The 24,669-nt window shown below is 32.3% G+C and overlaps 1 protein-coding gene across 2 annotated transcripts in view; it reads left to right on the forward strand.

Moving 5' to 3' along the window:
* Nucleotides 1-24,669, forward strand: part of Pkn2 (protein kinase N2) — a 125,842-nt gene that overhangs the window by 68,001 nt on the left and 33,172 nt on the right. For both annotated transcript variants that reach the window (XM_027935144.2, XM_071618013.1), the window contains exons 3-8: nt 2,333-2,487; nt 10,145-10,262; nt 11,519-11,664; nt 11,757-11,970; nt 19,863-20,048; nt 21,020-21,129. In XM_027935144.2, the coding sequence (XP_027790945.1) occupies nt 2,333-2,487; nt 10,145-10,262; nt 11,519-11,664; nt 11,757-11,970; nt 19,863-20,048; nt 21,020-21,129 (929 nt within the window). The remainder of the gene's footprint in view (nt 1-2,332; nt 2,488-10,144; nt 10,263-11,518; nt 11,665-11,756; nt 11,971-19,862; nt 20,049-21,019; nt 21,130-24,669) is intronic.

A 24,669-nucleotide genomic window follows, 5' to 3' on the forward strand; every position in this document is an offset into this window, starting at 1 on the left:
GGCAAACCATTTCATTTTTAAATAACCCAAAATGTAAGGATTATTTTTTTAATCTTGTGATACAACTTTGGACCACATTACCTTTTACCCATTTGTTTTGATTCTCTGCCCTGTGGAAAATAGTAAGTAGACAGATTTCATTTCATTTTAAGACAGATGTTTAAATGTTTAAACAGGAATCATCTCCCAAACAATACATTTCCATACATTTTTCAACTGAGGGTATTTTTTTAATGCATTTTACTCCTTTTTAACTGTGTTTTCTCTTAAACTCTTATATCATTTATATAAAAAGGAAAAAGAAAACCTAACTGTACCCTGATTTGTACTGTTCTTTTTTTTATAATAGATTCAGTGAGATATACTCACTCTTCCTACAGTGACTACTACCAGTTAATGTTTGTTGAATATTTACTGTACGCCACACCCTGTTCTAAACTCTTTACATGTAACTTATTTAATCCTCACAATAATCTTGTAGATTACATGCTATTTCACTATATAGTAGATGAGGAAAAGGAGGTACAGAGCTGGTAAATAACTTACCCTGTGTTGCATGTTTGTACAGAATCTCAGTGTCAAAACATTCAAACCTAGGCACTCCTATCGACTGTACTACAAACATTAAGTAGTTGTTTTTTGAACTGATATGAAACCCTATCTATATATCAGTTTTCTACAAAAATGTGTCACTATAAAATGAACTTTTGTAGTAGTTCATTTGTAATTCAGTGAATTCATTTAAAATATAAACCTTTCATGAATTTAATCCCAGCTAATAACTCTTTGTTTCCTGAAATGTAAAATGTGAATAATATATATCTCAAAAGATTACTTGATGATTAATAACACACATATACATGTTTATTTGTATATAAAATTAAACTGTTACATGTAGAAGTGTACATACACTCATAAAATAGTAGAGTTGCTTACAAAGCCTCTAAATGTAGAAAAATAGCACATAGCACAGCAATTAACAGGACAGATTTCAGAAAAGAACTAAGTTCAGATCCAGGTTTTTTCCACTTACTAGCTGTACAGCTTTGGGCAAGTTTCTTCACAATACCCTACTTACTGTAACATTAATACTCATCATAGGACCATTTGTGAGATTATTGCTTATATTTTTAAAGCACTTAGATCATTACTTGCACCTAGTAAGTTGTATATAAATATTAAAACACTGTTGTTTTACTGTTGTTTATCAGTGTCATGCTTAGTATCTGTATTTTTATAATTAACAAATTATGTTTTCTTGTTTTTAACTAGTGGATTTAAAAAAAAATGTTTTTAGTTGTCTATGGAACTTTATTTATTTATATGTGGTGCTAAGAATCAAAACCAGTGCCTCACATATGCTATATGTACTACAGAGCCCCAACCCTGAACTAGTGAATTTTTTAAAGAATATGAAACCAAATATGAAATATGTTCATTAAAGTAAGTCAATCACTTATTACATTGCATGGAGAGAAGAGAACCCTGAAAGCCCAAGTTAAGTAACTTGCAGTTTAGATAATTTTCTAGTTCCTTATTGCCAGAAACAGGCCTGGTACTCAGATCTTCTAGCTTTTCTATAAGTAGGAGAGCTGGTGTGGATAAAAATCAAAATAACGAACTTTAGTATGAAGAATCGTAGTTAACATGGTAGAATTGTTAGAAGTTAATTACTCCAAAATAATTAGATGATTCTTTTTGTTTGAAGTTTTTGTTTTTTAAGTACAAGGAACACAGTATACTTTATAAGACAGTGTACATGAATGTAAGAAATTGTGAAGGTTTGCATGCTGTGATTAAGTTGTTAGTAATTAATGCTGTCACTTTATTTCCAGAACTCTGTTTACAAAGAACTATCTTAGTGGAATTGGTGTAATGTTTTAATATGCTTTGTTCTCTAATCATTCTGGTATTGTTAAATTAAGGCATTTAATTGCAGGGTAGACTATTCACATTGCTTTGATTTTATTTAAAAATAATAATGTTGGAAAAACTCTTGGACAGTCACCTACTTCAGTTGCAGACTCAAAGTAATCACTTCTTCAGGAAGTGGAATCTACCCTAGTAAGTGGTCCTGCAACTCAGATATTTTTTGCTTGAATTAATTATTGTGTGTTTGTAATGGAATGGGATTCCATTCCATTTAGATGACTTCAAGTTCATCTCAAACCCTGTTCTTCCAGTTTTAAGCAGCAGTTGATCCTAATAAGTAACTTTTTTTTCTTTGGTGCTCTGAATTGAACCCAGGGCCTTGTGCATGTGAGGCAAGCACTCTACCAGTTGAGCTATATCCCCAATCCTCATAACTTTTAACATAATATTTTTTTTACAGATTGCCCAAGGACTCCAGATACTCCAAATAGTGACCCTCGTTGTTCTACTAGCAGCAATAGATTGCTGGCCTTACAAAAACAATTGGATATAGAACTTAAAGTAAAACAAGGTGCAGAGAATATGATACAAATGTATTCAAATGGGTCTTCAAAAGTAAGTATAGCAAATAAGTTTATAGTTGATTTTCATTCTTTCGAGATTCCATATTTTTTTTTAATTTGCCTACTTGCTAAAATTTATTTGTAACCCCAGCATCGGTAATGGTAATGGATTGGGAGTCATTTGATGGACATGCATAAAGAGATGAAAATGTGAGTCATCTGTCATAAATGGTTTCTTTTGAGATCAACAGAGTGATGCTCTGCCTTCTTAAGCTCTCATACTATAAATAAGTATACTTTTTGAAGTTTATTTAATGCCACATATTTTGTATTTTTGTATCATGCTTTTAGCTGGTAATTTCAGTGTTTCAACAGTATTTTATGGTATTTGAGAGCGCTTTAGCCTCAGAATTATAAATTATAGACAAATTTAAAACCAATTTTTCTTCAAAGCCACATTTGTTTATTCCTTCCAAAACTCAGTTAATAAATAATTTGGCTATATGAGTTAAGGGTATACAGGCACTCTGTATTTGAATCTTTTTTATAAATCTAAAATTAATTTAAAACAAAATATTTTTAAAATTCAGGCTATAATGTGTTTTTGATCACCACATTACAGGTTTTTAGAAAAGAGCTAACGAAAAGAGCATTGGTAATTGCCTGGTTTTTACCTGTATACACTTGGTAATTTCAGTGTTTAACCTCCAATGTGGATGTATAACCTCCAATGGAAAAAATTAGTATTGTGAGGAGCCACTTTTAATAATAAGAACATATTCTTGTTCTTAGGTTTAACATGGCAAAAAAAAATGTTGGGAACCACTGAACCAGATTATCATGAAAGTTCTTTTCAGCATAAGGTTCCATCATTTTAATAATTTCTGAAACTTCACACAAAGATGTATCTGTTATAAAACTCTAAATTTAATATTTTCAACTCATTTATTTTAAAAACTTCACAAATCAGTGTTTCTTCATATCTTAATCGGGATTTGTAAATAATATCAGAATAAAGTTCTTGTGTTTTTGTTTCAATTTAGAAAGAATTTGAAATCAGAGGGGAAAAGATCTATTCTTAGAGTCACTCATTGTACTTCCAACCCTAAATGAAATTTGGGGAGACTAACAGAGAAATGTATATGTGTTATAAATTTTAAAAATTAAATTAAAAATTAAAGTTTAATTATGAAAATTATATACTATGCCTTATTTCAAAAGAATTTTTATTGTTTTTAGAGAAGTATATATTTATTTGATATTATTTTGATACTTGATCACTAATGTTGAAAATTTATTATTGGTTGATAAAGTTGTTATTTTCTGTACTGTTGTTTTTAATATTGACCTGCATTTGGAGAATTTTTCATTTTTAGCATGTGTTATTTTGTTTTTGTTCAAAACTATGTTCCTGGAACTGTGAGTGTACCAAATGTTGCTAAGCATTTTAAAAGTAAGTTAGCGAGTTACTGCCCTCTATCTTTCTCTAGTAAGGTTTTTAAATTTTTATTGGTGGATTAGTTTAAGGGTTTTAAGAACCCTTTAAAGTTATGGGAAATATGAATGTATATGTTGATAATTGATGGACAAGGTTTTTTAAAATAGTCTCTAGTCTCCACAAGATTAAGAACTGCTCCTCTAAATTGAGCAGGTATGGACATACTAAAAGAATTTCATAGAAAAGTTACAGTGACCACAGGTCCAAAATATGAGCACTCTGTTAAAGCAAATACAGATTTTCCAATAGCATTTTATTGTTAATTAGGGAATTAATTTGAGAAGGACTCAAATGAAGGTTCAAAGCCTATTGGAAGCTTCTATAGTCTCTGAGGTAGACCTAACAGTTTTTTTCTGTCTAAGCTTATCTTTACTGTTTTCATTTCTCATCTTTAAACTTCTCAAAGTATCAAAGTATATCTTTATGAAATTAGGAAAGATTTCAGTTTGAAATTATATGGACTGTTTATTCATTAGGGATTTAATTAACAGTTTAATAGTTATTATACTAGGTCCTGGGGTATAAATGTAATAAAGATGGTGCCTTGTACACAGTAGATAACCAAGCAATAATATCCTGCTTTTAGGAGACCACTGGCTTAGAAGAGTTACTACATGTAAATAATTACAATATGTAATAATAGTTTGCTCGAGTTACTTTTGAAACACCCTGAGGAAGGATCACTTAACTACCAGAAAAATCATTTAAGTCTTAGCATAAGATTCAAAAGTTGATTTGGCATTTGAGAAGAAATTACTCTTTAGGGATGATATGCCCAATATGTATAGGGTAAGAAATTATGGAATACAATGGATTCTTCTAGGAAATGAAAGCCATTTGATATAGGTATAATACAAGTTCTTAGCATGTTTTTTACCTAGCATATCTAGTAATAGAATATACTTTTAATATTAGTAGTTGTCAACTCCATGACCCACTTTGCTTGGGAAAAGTACTCTAGTTGATTCCAACAGAACTGTTTCTCACTTCCCCACTAGTAGAGCTTTAATGACTGAGACAAAGTATGAGATGTAACATAACTGAAAGACAAACCAGATTGTTACAATATCTTGTATAAAATTAATTAGTTGGAATTGCATATTATATATGGAACTGCTAAAAACTTTTAACAGGGAAAATACACTATCAGATTTAAAGTTTAGAAATTTCACATCCATCCTCCTCAGATTTGAAGAATTAAACAGAGAAGGGTAAATCTATAGGCAGCAAGTTAAAGTAGGCTTATAGTAGTCCGCGGGTTAAAGAGCTTTATTTTTCCTAAACAGCAGTGAAAACAAAGGAGACAAAGTCAAGCTATTCGTATCTGGATACGAGGTGAAAGGCACAGTCAAAGATGATTCTTAGATTATTATGTGCACAGACTGGATGATGGTGTTCTTCACAATGACAGCAAATTCACAGAGTTGGGTGGTAAATTTAGGGACAAGGATGATCAAATTCAGATTGGCGATAAAAGTTTTCTTCAGAACTTCTGTTATTTTATTCTGTAGGATAAAATTATCACCCCTGTACATGTTATAGCCGGAATTGTCCTTTTAAAATTTAAGTAGGACATTTTTACCTTCCTATTCAAAACCCCCAGTGGCTTTTTATCATTGTTAGAACAAACCTAAAGTCTTTACTCTAACTGTAATCACAGGTGATTTATTTCTGGCTATGTTTCTCATCTTCTAAAAACACTTTTCACTCTCATTATGCTGTAGTTATATTGGCTTTTTTGTATCTTTTGAACATAGCAAGCACACTCTGAACATCAGGGCCTTTGAATTGCTGTGTTGTTCTCATTATTTCTTTCCCTGTTTTGTAGCTTTCTCTCCCTGCATTAAAGACTCTACTCAGGTGCTGCAACATCTGCAAGCTCTTCACTACAATCCTAATTAAAATAGAACCCTGTCTCCTTATCTCCTTTCAGTTTTACCACTTTCTGAAATTACGGTTTACATGATCACTTTCTTTATCATATTTTAAACATTAGAATGTAAATTTCTTGTTATCCAGCTTGGTACAATCACTCTGTCTCCAGTGCTTAGAACAATACCTGGCACATTGAGATATTTTACCAAAATACTCAATAAGTACTTGTTAAGTTGATAGATTCTGCTATAGTATGCATTCATTACTTCTTACTTCTGTTGGCCTAACATTTATAAACTATTCTTTTTTTTTAATCTTTACATACTATAATTACTTTCATTTAACCCCTATGACTAAGATATTTCTATTATTAGTACAGAGATATGATGAAGGGCCACTGTTTTGCCCTTACCCCTTAGAAATAAAGAGTCATGTATCTTGGCATTTTGTCATTGGGCAGTTGTGCCACTAAGCAACACCATTGATTTTATGAAGGGGGCTGGTATCTCTGAGGGTTCAATAAGGCATACTGAAAAGATATCTGCTATTCATATGTTCAGATAAAAAAACAAACTCCTTATTAAAATGTGTGTTGTGCTTCTTTCCAGCATTTTGTAACTTCTCATAAGCCTTCTCATACTTTTTCCTAATTTGGATATACTGACTATCCATCTCTATCTACCCTAACCACCAACCCTCCAGTCTTTTTAAGTTTTATTAAGATCCAATTAATATACAAAAGTTTGGAAATATGTATAAACTCTTGAGACCATCACCATAATTAACATGCTTCCATATTTTTCCCTGTATTCTTTTGTGGATGTTTTGTTGTTGTTGTTGTTTCTCTTTTTTGGTCTTGGATAGAAGTTTTGTATTTGGGGTTTTTTTTTTGTTTGATTTTGTGTTATGACTACTTGACATGAGAGGTCCTCCAATCTTCACATATTTGAATTTAACTTGATGTTAACAATCTAGAAAAACTTTCTAAATTCTACCCGCAAAAAATGATCCCACCTTTCTTTGACATTTTCTTTGTCTGCTTTTAACTTTCTGATACATGTAATTATTATATCTCCTTAATTAAACTATGTGTTTTATAAAGAAACATTCTGACTATTCATATTTTCACTGGTCTGACAACATTTAGCATATGGAAAGTAAGCAATAAATATATTATAGAAAAAATAAAACAATAGTTGGTTTATTTATTTGAAAGTTTTATGTGTGTGAGATGTAGTTTGTTATCCAACTGTGACTTTAGAACAAAATTTAATATCCCATGGTGACTTGCAAAGTAGTAGGGTTTTTTAATATAAAATAATGTATAACTTGAAAACATTACAGAATTTATAATTTTTATTTATAGTTATAAAATATTATCCATTCCAAATATAATCACCAGACATTGTAGAGTGCTAATAATTAAGTTATTTAAACTAGTCTATTAAATTGAACCATTTTAGTTCAAAATCAGTCAAATGTTGGCATTTTCATGTGATTCAACCTAATAAATAAAAATTTTCCCAAAGTCTTCATCAACATAAAAGTCAATTATTCTCATACATTTGGGCCCACCTTCTCTTGCCTTCTACAAATTAGGTGCTAAATTAAGAAAACCCATTTGATTCCTGAGAGCATAACTTATAGTGAAAATTCATTAAATGCTAGAAAGCATAAAATTGATATGTAGTAACTGTACATTGCCTGATTTGGGGGAGCCACTCTGAATAACCCATGCCTTCCAGTCCTGAAGCAAGAGGCTCTGACCAGTCACTACATTTGTGGTGACTTGGGCGTTGTCCCAGCTCGGATAGCAAAGGCCTGTCTTCAGATGTAGGTGTTACCTTCCAGGGTTGAGCTACACTCAGGTGTCCTTTGTAACCCTGCCCCTTCTGGCCTTTTTTGGATAGAACTTTCTAAGAACAAGAATTCCCCCAATAAAAGCTCACTTCCGAATGTGCTCGCTCTCTCTTGCCAGCCTCTCAGTGACTTTCCCTTGCTCTGCCTTTTGGGGAGCCTGAGGCTGAGAGCAGAGAAGCTGTCTGAAGCTTATTTAAAGGTAAAGTGTGTCTGCGTTTTATTTGGTGTTACTGCACATTCAAGCAAGCTATCTTAAGTTCAGCTGCCCATGCAGGTCAGGGGCGGCAGTAGATGATATCCAAAATCAGTTTTAAAAGCCTCCATTATACATTGACTTCTGTGCATATCCCCTAGAAGTCTGGGTGGAGAAAATTTACTTTCTTATAAATTAATACAAGTGCTATTACTTGCATGTTGACTTGAAATAATTAAGAAAAATAGTATTTCTAAAGAAATAAATAACAATTGTCATTTCACAAAATGATAAAATAATAAAAAGAGCAGCATACTTGAAAAGCATGTTACTGTATAGTTTTCTTAGTATTTATACTTACTATTAAAACTTAATTGAGGGGTTGGGGATGTGGCTCAAGCGGTAGCTCGCTCGCCTGGCATGCGTGCGGCCCGGGTTCAATCCTCAGCACCACATACAAACAAAGATGTTGTGTCTGCCGAAAACTTAAAAATAAATAAATAAAACTTAATTGAAATAAGATACTTAACCATTCTTTTTATTGCTCTACAAGAGAATGTTTTAATGCCAATTAAATACTTAGTAATATAATTTTACTATCATCTAATGCTTACAAAAGCTATGTTTTAGGGTAATGTCCCCTTTTATACAGTTTCTTCAAGAAACCCAAGGCTTTCATAAGATGGCCAATTTTACATATTACAATTTGAGCTGATGTCTGTCTGATGGCAGAATATTAATTGTGAGTTTTGAGATACTAAGTTTTTCTCTTACTCTGGTCTGATCTCAAAGAGTAATATCTTCCATTTGTCTGATATTCCTACTACTAGTAGGTAGAAAAACTACCATAGGAAAATGTACTTTCCTTTTAAATTTGGAAGGTGACTAGTTAACATTCATGAAAGCATATATAATGTGTCACAGACAAATGCCAAATTCAAGCTATTCTTCTTAATAAACCACAATTATCAAATGTGTATGTGGTATTTGTGTGTATATGCCTACTTTATGGGCTAAACTGATATCTAAGGTAAGCTATTGGAGCTCAACTCCTTGGTGTGAAATCTAATACTTTATTAGAGAGTAAAATCTGGCTAGAAGCTCCTTAAACCAATGACTTGGGGAATAGGAAAGAAGTGGAAGAAAAATTTATAAATTGCTAATTGTTTTTTCCTCCATGATATATATTACTCTGTTTGATATTTGACAGAATATTTTTAGCTCACTTTTCTTCTCTTATATAAAAGCAAAATCACTATCTTACCATTTGTATCTTCTTTCTCCCCTTTACACAGTGTCATAACAGTGTATGTATGTGTTTGGTTTATTGAAATGAAACTGCCCAGCTGATGCTTATCTCTTTCTCCCCCTTAACTTTGATAGGTTCTGGTGTTAGGAGAAGTTGATTATTTGCTGTTTTATTTCCAAATTAATACATATTTCCTAAGTAATAAAGGTAGAGATACTTAATAATCTGTAAAGATCGCCTTTCTTTGTGCATAAGTATTTCCTAACCTGATACTTACTTTTATCTATTATTTATTTTTTTTCTGTAGATACCCATATTGACAACTAATATAACTCTCCAAGCAAATGATATTAACTTATGATATTTTAAAGTTCCAAATTAGTTTTCTATGGTTGTTGTAATAAATTCTCACAAATTTAGTGGCCTAAAGCAACACATTTATTATGTTACAATTTGGTAGTTATTCTGTCTTAAGTAGATATCACTGAGCTAAAATCAAGGCATTACTGGGTGCAGTGGTGCTGGCCCATAATCCCAGTGGCTCGGAGACTGAGGCATGAGGATTTGAGTTCAAAGCTAGCCTTGGCAACAGTGAGGCACTAACCAACTCAGTGAGATCCTGTCTCTAATTAAAATACAAAACAGGGCTGGGGATGTGGCTCAGTGGTTAAGTGCCCCTGAGTTCAATCCCCAATACCAAAAAAATAAAATAAAATAAAGGTGTTAGCAAGGCTACATTCCCTCCTGAATGATTCAGAAGAGAATCTGGTTCCTTGCTTTTTCTAACTCCTGGAGACTGTCTGCTTTCTTTGGTCCATGTGTTTATAAAAAACAAAAGAGTAGCGAGTATTATTTACTTATTTTCTTTCAGATTTTTTTTTTAATTATGGAGTTGTTTTTCTGTTATATGGCTTTTTAAAAAATTTTTTGTAAATGTATCTACAAGTACTGGTATGAGTTGATTTATTTAAAAGATAGAAGAATGTTTCATTTGTCCCTTTATCTGCTTACCTTTTCAAACTTACTTTTAATAGGATCGGAAACTCCATGGTACAGCTCAGCAACTGCTCCAGGACAGCAAGACAAAAATAGAAGTCATACGAATGCAGATTCTTCAGGCAGTCCAGACCAATGAATTGGCTTTTGATAATGGTGATGGAATAGAGATATAATGTCATTATCCTTTTATGGGCCTAGAGTGCTAAGTAAATCTTATAGTGAAGAGACAGTGGTTCAAAGTTAAGGGGGAGAAAGCATTGTAGGGTTTTTTTGTTTTGTTTTGGTTTTTGTTTTGTGTCATGTCTTATAGATTTTACTCTCTTCACATGGGACAGATGGTTTCAGATACTTGAACCTCATATTTCAGGAATATATTGACCTAGAAGGTATTTCTTCATTTTAATAAAGTATCAGCACTTTATATTTTTTTAATTTGTTTCTGCCTATGTAAGAGTATGGCTTTGTTTTGTTCTTTTTGTTATGTATAGTTTTTGTTTTTGTTTTTTATTCCAGAGGGAAACTTTATGGTTAGTTGCTACAAGTAGGACTAGAAACTGTAGTTTTCCCTTGGTACCTTTGGGGGATTGAGGCCAGGATCTCTGATGGATACCAAAACCTACCGATGTTCTGGTCCTTTATATAAAATTGCATAGTATTTGCATAAAATGAATGCATATCCCACAGGCTTTAAATTATCTCTAAATTACTTATAGTATCTAATACAATGTAGATGCTATATAAATAGCTTTTACAGTGTAACAGCTGGATATTGATTATACATACACACACACTTTTTTTTAACTTATTCAACACATGAGCACTTTTTTAAAAAAATCATTTTTGAGCCTGGGATGATTTGAATCTCTTGATGTAGAGCCTATAAGTATGAAGTAACAACTGTGTTTTGGTCTCATGATGTTATCATAATAAATTCAATTCTAAAATCTTTTTTTTCTGTCAAATTTGTGATTTAGATTCATAATGACTAAATGGAAGGCTCTGAATTTAAACCTTGAGTTTATTATTACTTCAGTGGTTTTTTTTTTTTTTTTCTTTTTTGATAGTAGGGATTGAACCTAGGGGCATTTAATCATAGAGCTGCATTCCTAGCACTTTTTATTTTTTATTTTGAGACAGGGTCTCACTAAGTTACTTAGGGCCTCTCTAAGTTGCTGAGTCTGGCCTCAAACTTGTAATCCTCCTTCCTCAGCCTCCCAAGTCGCTGGGATTACAAGCATGCGCCACCATGCCTGGCATTGTTTCAGTGTTTATTGATTTAAGGACTAACTTTTTCTAATGTTTGAGGAATTTGTTTCTTTTTCATGTTTTTTAATCACACAAGTTAGAAAGTCAAATAAATGTTCAATTAATGAAACTTTGTGTTTCTCCCCCCCCTCCCCCCCCTTTAGCAAAACCAGTGATAAGTCCTCTTGAACTTCGGATGGAAGAATTAAGGCATCATTTTAGGATAGAGTTTGCAGTAGCAGAAGGTGCAAAGAATGTAATGAAATTACTCGGCTCAGGAAAAGTAACAGACAGAAAAGCACTTTCAGAAGTAATTTTAAATAAATATTTTAGTATATTTTAGTATATTATTCAAAGAATGTGATTATTTAAGCAACAATAATTGTCTTTTTCACTTGCAAGGCTCAAGCAAGATTTAATGAATCAAGTCAGAAGTTGGATCTTTTAAAGTACTCATTAGAGCAAAGATTAAATGAACTTCCTAAGAATCATCCTAAAAGCAGTATTATTATTGAGGAGCTTTCACTTGTTGCATCACCAACACTAAGTCCACGGCAAAGCATGATATCTACACAAAACCAATATAGTACATTATCTAAACCAGCAGCATTAACAGGTATGTAGCACACATCTCTCCTGTTTTTTAAGTTGTTTTGTGTGTATATGTGTGTGGCCCTGGGGAAATCGTTGTGTGCAGATGTTTTTTTAAATTATGGGAAGATTTGCATAACATAAAATTTATTTGTTTTAATCATCTTACATTATACAACTCAAAGGGAGGTAATATGTTCTTAATGTTGTGCAACTATCACCACTATATAGTTCTAGAACATTTTTATCATTTTGTAAGGAAACCTATACCCATTAAGCAGGCACTCCCTTTTCCCTTTCTTCCTATCCCTCTGGCAAACACTTATTGGCTTTTTGTCTCTATGCATTTATTTGTTCTAGATACTTCATATAAGCAGAATCATATAATTTGTAGCCTTTGCATCTGTCGTATTTCATTTAGCATATACTCCTTTCAAAGTTCACTTAGTACTTTATTCCCTTTATGGCTGAATAACATTCAACTTCATGGATATATATCACATTTGCTTAACCACTTGTCAGGACATTTGGGTTCTTTCTACTTTTGACTCTTGTAAATAATGCCACTATGAAAATTTGTGTGCAGGTTTTGGTTTAAGCACTTGTTTCCAATTTTTATTTTGGCAGGGGGTGGTATGTATATACTTAGGAATGTAATTACTAGGTCATATATTAACTCTATTTCTAAGAGGTAGTTGTTTGTTTGTTTGTTTTTTCCTGTGATACAGGTGATTGAACCACTGAGCTTCAGTCCCAACCCATTTTTATTTTTGAAACAGGGTCTTGCTATGTTGCCAAGGCTGGGCTCAAGCTTGCAGTCCTCCTACTTCAACCTTCCAAGTATCTGAGGTTATAATCATGCACCACCTTGATTAACATATATAAAAGTAGTGTATGGAGTGTTCCTGTTTCTGTCCATTCTCCCAATACTTTTCTTTTACTTCTTTTTGATTATAGCTATAATATTATGTCCTCCATTGTTGAAAGTAAAGTTGTGGTCTCCACTTGTTTTTGTGGAACTGTCTATATTTCTTCCTTCAATTATACAGATTTTTGTTTTATATATTTTGGGGTTCCGTTAGGTGCATTATATGTTTCTAATTATTTTTTGATGGATAACTCTTATCAACACATAATGTCCTTTGTCTCCTTTAACAATTTTTACTTAGTCTATTTTGTCTGATTTTAGTAGAGTTATCTCTGCTGACTTTGGTTTCTGTTTGCACTGAATATCTTTTTCTGTCCTTACATTTTCAATCTATATGTGTAATTGCATCAAATTATGAGTTTCTTTTTAGATAACATATAATTGGATAATTTAAAAAAATCTATTCTTCCAGTCTCAGTGGAACAGTTTTATCATTTAAATTTAAGGTATTTAACTAATAAAATGCCATAAATTCTGATGCTAACTAGTAAGAGTTAGGTAAAATTTTATTGGTTTATGGCATATTCCCCACAACATTGCTTTCATTTAACCTGCAAGCTTAGAGTTCCCAGGTAACTTGCACTTCTAACCAATTGACTACCAATTCTGGAATAATTCACCAAAACAACCTACAGAACTCTGGAAAACATTATGGTAGTTTTATTATAAAGGATACGGATTAAATCAGTCAAAGGACAAGACTCATAGGGCAAGATCTAGAAAGGTCTTAAATATGAAGTTTTTGTATTCTTAGGATACGTAACCTTCCCAACACATTGGTGTCTGTCACCAATGAGGAAATTCACTTGAGCTTTGCATATCCTGAGTTTTTATTGGGACTTTGTTATTATGTAGGTGTGACAGAGTGAATCATTGCCATGTGATTTGAATTCAATCTCTAACCTCTTGCCCTGCCCTGGAGGTCAGGCTGATACATAGCTCAAAGTTTCAATCCCTTAGTAATATTATTAGTGTTTTCTAGCACAGTTGTTCCCCATCCTGAAACTGTCTAGGGGCCTACCTTGAGTTAACCTTTGAGCGTAAAGTCATGTGTGATACAAGGGTTCCACCATGAAGAGCACATACATTCCTATTTCTAAGGTCATTCCATGATTTAGAGGCTTCTTCCAACAAACAAGGGACAAAACTCAGCCAAATTGATTTTTATACAACAAAAGAGCTTGCTTCTGACAGTTTGGTATTTGTTTCCTGAATTCTTATGTTACTGCCTTCTTTTGTGTTGGATTGAATTTTTTATTGTATTTTTTTGTTGTTTCCTTTTATATTTAATGAACTTGGTTTCATAGAGTAGTTTTAGATTCACAGAAAAATTGAACAGAAAATATAGACATTCTTTATAAATCCCATTTGTATATATGCATAGCCTCCCTCACATCATCATCTTATACCAGATTGACAGTTTTTTATAATTAGTGAATCTATATTGACACATCATTATCATCCAAAGGCCACTGCTTCCATTAGTATTCACTCTTGGTGTTCTACATTCTATGGATTATGACAAATATATAATATCATGTAACTACCATTATAGTGTCACACAGAATATTTTCACTGCTCTAAAAATTCTGTGTCTGCCTGTTTATACTTCCCTTCCCCCAACTTCCAGCCCTGGCAACCACTAATCTTTTTACTATTTAGGCTTTTTTTCCTGAATGTCACATAGTCAGACTCATACAATATGTAGTCTTTTTAAGTTTCCTTTCATGACTTGACAGCTCATTTCTTTTTACACTGAATCATATTTCATCAACTGGATGTACAAGTTTATCCATTCACTTACTGAAGGACATCTTAGTAGCTTCCAAGTTTTGGCAGTTATGAGTAAAGCTACTACAAACATCTATGTGTGGGTTTGTTTTTTTCTTAGTAGTTACCCTGGTAACTCAGTAGCCTACAGAAACTGTTCTTTTATAGGTGCACCTTCCCCCTCTTTGCATTGCTGTTGTCACAAATTATGTCTGTACCTATATGTTCATTTACATAGGTTATAATTTTTTGCTTTGTCATTTAAATCATAAGAGTTACAAACCAACATAGTAGACTTGATTTTATATTTTCCTATGTAGTTAGTTTATCTGTGTTCTTTATTTTTTTCTTTGGTTTCAAGCTACTGTCTAATGTTTTTTTTCATTTCAATCTGAATAATTTCACTTACACATTTTTCTGAGCAATTCTCTTATTGATGAGCTACTTTAGTTTTTGTTTTATCTGGGAATCTTTAATTTTTCCTTTATTTTTGAGTGATGGATTTGCTACAAATAGGATTCCTGGTTGACAGTTTTTTTTCCATTCACCATTTATCCTACTCCCTTCTGATGGTTATGGTTTCTAATTAGAAATTTATTAGTCTTATTGAAGATTCCTTGTGGGTAATGAATTACTTTTTATAAAATTATCTCCTTTGATTTTTTTTTTTTAACCATTTGATTTAATGTGTCTTAAGGTGAATCTCTTAGTGTATCCTATTTAGAGTCATTGAGTTTCTTGATGTACAGGTTCATATCTTTCATCAAATTTGGGGAGTTTTCAGCCATTATTTCTTCAAATGTTATTCTTTTCACTTTCTTTTCCTTTGGAACTCCATTATTTATGTATTTGTGTGCTATCTGGCATCTCACATTTCATTTAGGCTCTGCATTTTTTCTTTATTCTTTTTTCTTTCTGCTCCTAAGACTTGATGATTTCAGCTGAACTATCACCAAATATATTATATTTTCTTCTGCTTGCTCAAATCTGCTGTTGAATAACTCTAGTAACTTTTTTCATTTTATCATATTTTTTCAGTTCCAGAATTTCTCTTTGGCTGTGTGTGTGATTGTGCATGTGTGTATGTGTGTACGTACACACAGTAACATGTGGAAACTGCAAAGCCTTATTCCCCAAAGCATTTCATTTCACTTCCTTGGCTTTTTGGCTTATATATTGTTTGCCCCAACTGAGAGCCTGTGCCCTGATTATTTACTTTTAAATGTTTTTGACATATGCCCTCCAATTAGCTGATTCTCTGCCCTTAGAAATTTGGGTACAATAAAGATAAGCCCTTGGTGTTAGTCCTTTAGGGATCCCACAGACATGTCAAAGCAGGCAACTACAGTTTGAGAATGAGAGTTCTCTATTTGCTCTGGCACCAAGACCCTATACCAGTAACGGAGGCTGCCATCATCAAGCTTTAAGTTGTGTGTATTATTTTTCAAATTGTTAAAATGTCAGTGGTATCTTAAGTCAGACAGAATTGTTATTTAATACATAGCTCTTAGATATAATGTATATCCATGGGACAGTGAAAAATAAATGATTGGAAACATTACAGCACTGTTCCTGAAAATGTTTGGGAATCTTTAGTTTACCTTACATATTATAGTACCTGTTTATCTTTCTAACTGTTTTGTATCTTATACAACTCCTACCATTATTTAAATTAGTTTATGTACCGTCGTCTGTCACAATTAGTTAATGCACAGTCTTTCTCTGTTTAAATGTCTTTGCCTTATTCATCTTCTTACTGTACATATTTTTTTAATCAAAACTGCAATATAGACCTATAAAAACAAAGACCTTATCATCTGCTTACATATAATCGTAGCCACTAACACAGAGCGTTTAATACATGCAAAGGGTATTTGTTAAATAATATTCGATAATTAGGCAGGAACTATACTTCTTATCTTACTTTCATCATCTTTTAGCTTAGTGCTGAACACATTATTGATACTCAAGAACTTTTGAATGATTCATTGATTAAAATATGATTTCAAATATTTGAAAATCAATGGTATTTCTAGAAAAGTAATAGAACCACTTTTAAAGTCTTGGCTGATATGACTGGAAAAATTTTCCCTTTTTATTGTAGTCTGTTCTTCAGTTATATAACTTCTTTTCAGTTTGTTTTTCTATCATTTATTTCCTTACTAAACTCTATTTAAAAATCATATAAATCACCATTCTAAAAAAATATCTTACAATTTTTAAGGCAGTTTGATTTTAAAAATGTCTAATTTCCTTAAGCATCTACTGGATCATTAACTGAATGTGGAATAACCAAGAAGAGAAATGGTACTTATAAAGGATTAGAAATGATGAAAGATAAACATGGATAAATACAGGGCATTTTCTAATCTGACTTTTTTTTTACTGCTTTCTATTTGTGGTTTGTCTCATTTAACTCTAGTTTCTTTTAGTGGTTATATGATTATAACATTGAAATTCACAAATTTGTTGTTACTTTGATATAAGGTTAAAATAAGGTTTTTTGCTCTATATTGTGAGATTTTACTAGTTTTTATAAGAGGAGATATCTTCAGAATCAAAAAGAATGTTAATTCAGTTGTACCAACATGTATACTGAATTATGAATTAGTAAAATAGCTATTAGTTTTTCCAGTCAGTTGAAAGAAATAAGAATACATTTACTTATTTTATTGTAATTCATAGCCTCTACTTAGGAATATAAGCATTTCTTGGATTTGCTTGTTTTAAAAATTTCACATTGTAGGTTATGAAGGTAAAGAATGTAGTTTTAATCTATTTCTAATATGGTTATATGAAGTTGCAACTATGTCATCTCATAAAATAAAGAAACTTCTAGATGTTTAATAAAGATCTTAATGCCCTCCAGGTTTGTTTTGTTCTAAATGAAAGCAGGTGGTAAGCATTGTCATGCCCTGATACATTGAAATTACTAAAATATTTAATAAGCTTCCAGGGTTTGAAGTCGTAGCCAGATGTTTTCAGTTTCCCCAGGATGGCTTTTACAGCTAAACATTTACTATGGAAATTAGCAAAGTTTGCCAGTTTACAAAAAGGCAAATAAAAAACAAATACAAGTTATTTTTTTGAACTAGAATAAAAATGATAACCACTATACTTAATCTGTCTTATCACTTTATAGTAAAATAAGATTTCCACAGCACAATAACACATGAAAAAAACTGAAATTCTACCTCTTTCCCCAACTTTTAATAGGTTTATTGAGGTATAATTTACATTCCATAGAATTTACCCATTTTTAAATGTACAATTTATGATTTTTTAATAAATTATATGATTGTGCCACTATCATCAATATCATTGTGAGAGCAGTTTTATTAACTTTTAATTGACATATAATAAACGACACATATTTAAAATACCTAGTCTTGCTTTCATTATTTCCAACAAGAAATCTGCTACCATCTTTTTTATTATTTTTTTTATTTCTCTGTATGTGAAATGTTTTTTTTCTTTTGCTACTTTTACTGTTTTCTATTTATCACTGCTTTTGAGAAATTGGCTTATGGTGTGGTTTACTTGTATTTCTTTGCTTTGGTATTCCTTGAACTTTTTGGGTTATAGTTTTCATCAAATTTGGAGAATTTTTACATATTCATTTTATATATATATATACCTACATACATATGCATATATGTATACATAGGTGTATACATATGTATATATATCTCTTTCCTCTTCTCCCTGCTGTTCATCAGGAACTTCAGTTACACAAATGAGGCTACATGTTGTTAAATTCATCATTAACATATGTTCTGTTCTTTTTTCCCCCCTCTCAAGTCTTCTTTCTTCCTTTTTTTTTTTTTTTTTTTTTTGCTGTGTCTTCAACTTCACTAATCTTTTAAATATTTAATCTATCACCAGTTCATTCAGTGTACTTTTAAAGACATCTCAGACATTGTCTGTGAAGTATCTCTAGAAATTTGGTTTGGGTCTGTTTTATTTCATTCATGTATCTGTTCAACTTCTGAACAGATGGAATATAGCTATAATAATTATTTTAATGTCCTTGTCTGCAAATTCTAACATTTATGGCAGGCTACTAACTTTGTGGTAATTGGAACACTGGGAAAAAACAAATACACCTGATAATCTTTGATTAGATGGAAAATATTTTGAATTTTTTCTTGTTGAGTGCTAGATACTTTTTAATTTCTGTAAATATTTTTAAGCTTTGTTCTAGGACAGAGTTACTTATTTTATCTTTTCAGTATTGCTTTTTGACATTTGTTATGTATAACAAGAACGCCATTTAGGGGTAATTGTTCTTTCTGCTGTGGGGCAAGACTCTCCAGTGTTCCAGGAATTAAGATTTTCAGTCCTAGTTGGTAAGAATAGGCTTCTTCCCTGTGTACACTGAGTATTGCTGTTTCTGATTTTTCAGATGGTTCCCTTGCCTCAAGCATTTTATTCATAAGCAGGTGCTGATTAGTACTTTGAATAAGGTATGAGAGAGACCTTGTGTGTCACTGAATTCTACCACTCTACCACTCTCCAAACCTTAAAGCGGCATTTTTAATTCTTATATAGTGTAGCCCAAATGATGACAAAGCTTCGTCTCCAGATGGCCTTTTGAACACTTTTAGTATTTATTTGCCTAAGAAAATAGCAATTATTTTATGCTTAATTACAACCTTTACTCATTTGACTAACCTCTCAGAATGGAAAGATAATATGGTAATTTTACATATCAAACAGAACAGTGGTTGTTTATGTAAAAAACCTGTGAAGTCCTTTTCTATGTTAGCTGAATACTAGTAACCATAACTATTATTCCCATTGTCAGACTTATTTATAATTTCTGTATGCTATTTCAATAGATATATTATTTAACTTCATGTTCCCCTTTCAAAGTTCTCTATCCACATAATTCAAGAATTTTTTTCATGTAATTAATAGAAATGAGTATTCAAATATATAAGAGGTTCATGTAACTTATTTTATGCCCTACAGTCAGCTTTGGGGGGTATTGTTCTTTCCTTTAAAAGTTCTTACAGTTTTCTAAAAATTTGCAGTAATTTCTCTGAGTAAAGCAGGAAAGTTGATAGTTAACCTTACAGGTCCTCTAGGAGAAGAGTTTTTGCTATTTTAGAAGATCCTTTTAATTTTATTTTTTTTCTCTTTTTAAATATATAGCAGAAACATAGTTCTATATATTAAGAATTGATATTCTTATTTGTTTTTATTTATGCTACTAGGTACTTTGGAAGTTCGTCTTATGGGCTGCCAAGACATCCTAGAGAATGTCCCTGGACGATCAAAAGCAACATCTGTTGCTCTACCTGGTTGGAGTCCGAGTGAAACCAGATCATCTTTCATGAGCAGAACGAGTAAAAGTAAAAGTGGAAGTAGTCGAAATCTCCTAAAAACCGATGACTTGTCCAGTTCAGTAACCACACTTTTTTAAAGAATATAACAAATGAAAGGGACTAGACAAAGAAATTATCAATGGGGACAGAAAAGAATGGAAGGTGTCCAAGTGGGAAAAAAAAACTTGAAAATTATAATTTGTGTAGTTAAATTTAAAATATTAAAACCTGTAATGATAGGAAGCAAAAGGGCAGCAGAATTTATTTTACTGAAAATGTATGAATGAATGACAAACAATGGTAATTCTTTTGAAAGAATGAAATATTGAAAAATCACTCTTTATGCCCACCTGAAAAATATACAGAGACAATGAGACTTGTTCTTCTTGTAGGATCATACCTTGATTCTTTTAATGGTTTGGTGATACTTCAAAACTAATATTGAATTTTGCATAACTAACTATTGGACCAAACCTGTGTACTGGGATAGCAACCTGCAAGTCAACTTTAATAGGAATCAGAGGGTAAGGATTGAGGAGACTAAAACGAAAAAATATTTAGGAAGCACTTTGGAGACATTGTGAAGTATAGTTGTAAACTATACATAAGTGTATATCTAGGATGAAAAAGCATATGACAATTAAACCTAGTATAGAGTACAAAAGTGAACTTGTCTGTAGTTGATTGTGCTTAGAGGGTTTGTGAAAATAAAGAGTTGTTTGAGGCTGCCAAACTTTAAATATAAACAAGAGTAAACAAAGAAAAACTGGATTTTTGATCATCCATTGTGGCAAACAACGACTGTGAATCCTTTAATTCACATTCTTTTATGTACAAACTAGATAGCAGTTACCATTTGTGTTTTATCAAACAGGATAATCTGGAAGGGTCTAGTGGGAGTATTTATATAGCAATTTAGGATTAAAAAACTAAAGAATTAAATATGAAAAAACATTTTCAAAGAATCTTAAGATTTTTCATTGCTATAGTGGCAGCAATATTAAAGGTTTAAAGTCTTTAAACAAGCTTATAAATTTTAATTACAGATGATGTCTGTGCTGTTTTGAAGCTAGATAATACTGTGGTTGGTCAAACTAGCTGGAAACCCATTTCCAATCAGTCATGGGACCAGAAGTTTACACTGGAACTAGACAGGGTAAGATGAGGAAATTTTTACTTGAATTTTCATTATACTAAAAATTTTGTTTTGAATGTTTTAAATGTTTTATTATTTTGGAAGACTTTAACAGACTTTATTCTTAACAAGAATAAAAGAAAGGTATATTTTTTTGACATTTCTCATGTAGTAAGTTACATAGAAGTCTACTTTTATGTACAGGTAAATATCAGATTCCTATTATAGCTTTTATTTGTGCATTCACTTGAAAATGTGTGCTTTATATTAAACTAGAAAAACCAACAAACCAGCTAAATCTAATATTGTGTTTGTTGTTTTAATAACACACAGTCTAATCACTGAAGTGATTCTTCTGACCCACCATGTTCAGGTTATCTTACCAAAGCTGAGTTTGAAAGGAGCTCTTGGCGAACACTGTGGTGCACACCTGTAATCCCAGCGACTCAGGAGGCTGAGGCAGTAGGATTGCAAGTTCAAAGCCAGCCTCAGCAATTTAGCAAGGCCCTAAGTGAGACCCTGTCTCAAAAAATAAAAAAGGCTGAAGATGTGGCTCAGTGGTTAAGCACCCCTGGGTTCAATCCCCCATATCAGAAAGAAAGAAAGGAGCTCTTATACTCAAGTTACACTCAAGTCTCTTCACTTCCCATGTATCTCAGTGTCTTTCATGAAGATATAAATAGCTAGAATCCATTCTGTGGCTGTAGAACCCAATTGAAATTAACTTGTCACAGTATATTCAATAGATATACAATGATGACTTGATCTTAGATTCAAATTCATTTTTTGAGTATGGGATGAAAATGTTAAAAATCAATCATAACTTTATCTGAAAATTAAAGAGTTTAAGCTTTGTGTTATATCATATTCAGAAAGCAGATTTATAAGGCTTAATGGTGATGTAATCTATGAAAATGTTTTGGCTGTTATCGCTCCAGCTTTTATTAAGATATTTTTCCAATAAAGTCTTCAAAGCAAGCATACTAGCTCAGACCTTTATTATTGCTTTTCTTGGTTCAAAATTATGTCAACCACTTAAATGTTACATGTACTTAACAAAATGCTTAGCCTGTTGTGTAGTCCAGTTTTCGAATCTTTTATGTTATCTATTTCAGTGAGATGTGTGAGGATCGAATCTATGTTAAAACTAGGCACTGTGATGCATCCCAGCAATTTGGGAGGCTGAGGAAGGAGGATTGCAAGCCTGAGGCCAGCTTCAGCAACTTAGCAAGATCCTAATCAACTTAGTGAGACCCTGTCCTAAAATAAGAAGGGCAGGGGATGTAGCTCAGTGGTAAAGAACACCTGTGTTAGTTTCATCCCTGGTACCAAAAAAAGAAAAAAAAAAATGAAAATGACTAATTGGGAGATTTTACATGTAGTAAGGTTATTGAGAGAGTTGTATATTTAAAAAAGAGAACTTAAAATAAATTGGGTCTTGCAGTCATTGAAGTAACTGAGAAACCAGCATAGTTACATATAAATAAATTTTAGAACTACTATAGACTTTCAGTGTCCTGCTTCTAAAGGTATGTTCTTTTCCCTATGATAATTTGAATGAGATATAAAGATAGAGGTGGCACAGAGAGAAAAGTACAAAAAATGGTGAATGCCTGGAAAGAGAAAATAGTTTATAATTATCTAAACTATTAGTTTAGAACACTAGAAAGTCTCTGATAACTATTGGCTGTTCATAACTTGAGATCTACAACTAAAATTATTTTTCTACTCTATGATATCAGACATTTTTTCCCACTTGGAGTTGTGCTCCCTTTGAAACTTTGAAGACACTGCATGGCTTAGTAAAGCCATATTCTCAAACCAGCTAGTCCTTATTGCTCCCAGTATTCCTATTCCTTGCCCCTAATTTGATTATAAACTTCTTGGCAGAGACCACATTTCCTATTACAATAGTTCTTTATGTTTACATAGTACATTTTACATTTACATGTGCTTTTTACTCTTTTATTATTTCTTATAATGATAGAATATTTATTTATGGAAAATGTTTATAGAAATATAAGTCTTGGACTACTCCTGTTGTACTAGCTATAGCTATATAGGATGCTGCGGTTCTGGGAGGATCACTTGCATCCAGGAGTATAAGACCAGCCTGGGCAGTTTAATAGAGAGACCCTGTGTATAGATAGATAGAGATTGTAGATGAAATTTAAAGGTAAGTGCACTTGCCTAGCATGCATGAGGCCCTGCGATCTATCACCATCACCATTGAATAAACAAAGAATGAAAGAAATCAATAGTTCTTCTTAAAATTGTAAGATAATTGTAGAAATGACCTAGATCTAGAATTCTTCTAGAAAAATTAAAATTATATTCCAGGGAGTTCCAGTGTTCTGTAAAATTGTCTCAGGAGGTAACACGGAGTCCTTTTTGTTTTGTTTTGGAATTCTATGTAAGATGTCATTTGGATTTTGCCACTTAAAATGTTTTTTAATTGCTTATGTACTTCAGCTCCTATATTGTGCAAATTAAGGAAATTATGGTTTAAAGGTTAAATAACTAGCCTAGGGTATAATCCAGAATTCTTAATAGCTACGGACTAATGGTTCTGTATTATATCAAGTTTCTCTTTTATTTTCTTATAAAACCGGTCTTTTTTATATTATAAACATGATAGCTGAGTACAGTGGTATATACCTATAATCCCAGCTATTCAGTAGGCTGAGGCAGGAGGATTGCAAGTTTGAGCCCAGCCTGGACAACTTAGGGAGACCATGTCTCAAAAAGTAAAAAGGGCTGCAGGTGCATTTCAGTAATAGAGAACCTCCTGGTATTCAGTTCCTAGTACTGCTCAAAAAGGGGGGGGGGGGGGGGCTGTGCAATTTCTCTTTTTCCTTGAATTTCCTCCCCTTTCCTGTGATAACAAGTTTGATCAAGCTATCATGGGAGATTGAGATCATCTTAGATGCTGGGTTTTTAACTTGTAATGAAGCTATAATGGTTTTCACCTTCCTTTGGCTCTTCCAGATTCTTCTATTAAATAATATATCATGAACATGTCATATCCTCCTCAGACTATGTGACTCCTTGGGGATCATCAACTATATATAAAATCAGTTAGTTTTTTTTTTTGGCTCGGGGATTAAATCAGGGACGCTTTACCATGAAGCTACATCTCCATTTAATTATTTAAGACAGGGTCTCTCTAAATTACTGAATCTAGCCTCAAATTTATGATCCTCTTGCTTTGGCCTCCTAGGTGGCTGAGATTACAGGTGCGCACCTCTGTGTCTGGACCTTTTTGTTGTTGTTCTTTGTTTTTATCATTTCTTGACCATCAGGCATTCTGCTAAATTCATTAAGGATGACTTTGTTTTTCCCTTTGCTCTAACATTTGCCATTGTTAGGAGGGACTTAAAACACACAACCCATTCAACACACCCTTATTTCAAATTTCTTGTAACTCAGCTCCATTGTACTTTTATTCCTGGGTTATTTTAGCAATAAATTTTTCTATTCAACTTAAATCTGTTGTTTTCATTCAAAATTATTTTAATTATACATATTTATGTAATATAGTATGATAATTTGATACATGTA

The sequence above is a fragment of the Marmota flaviventris genome, chromosome 10 (assembly GCF_047511675.1).
Source record: "Marmota flaviventris isolate mMarFla1 chromosome 10, mMarFla1.hap1, whole genome shotgun sequence".
Taxonomy (NCBI): Eukaryota; Metazoa; Chordata; class Mammalia; order Rodentia; family Sciuridae; genus Marmota; species Marmota flaviventris.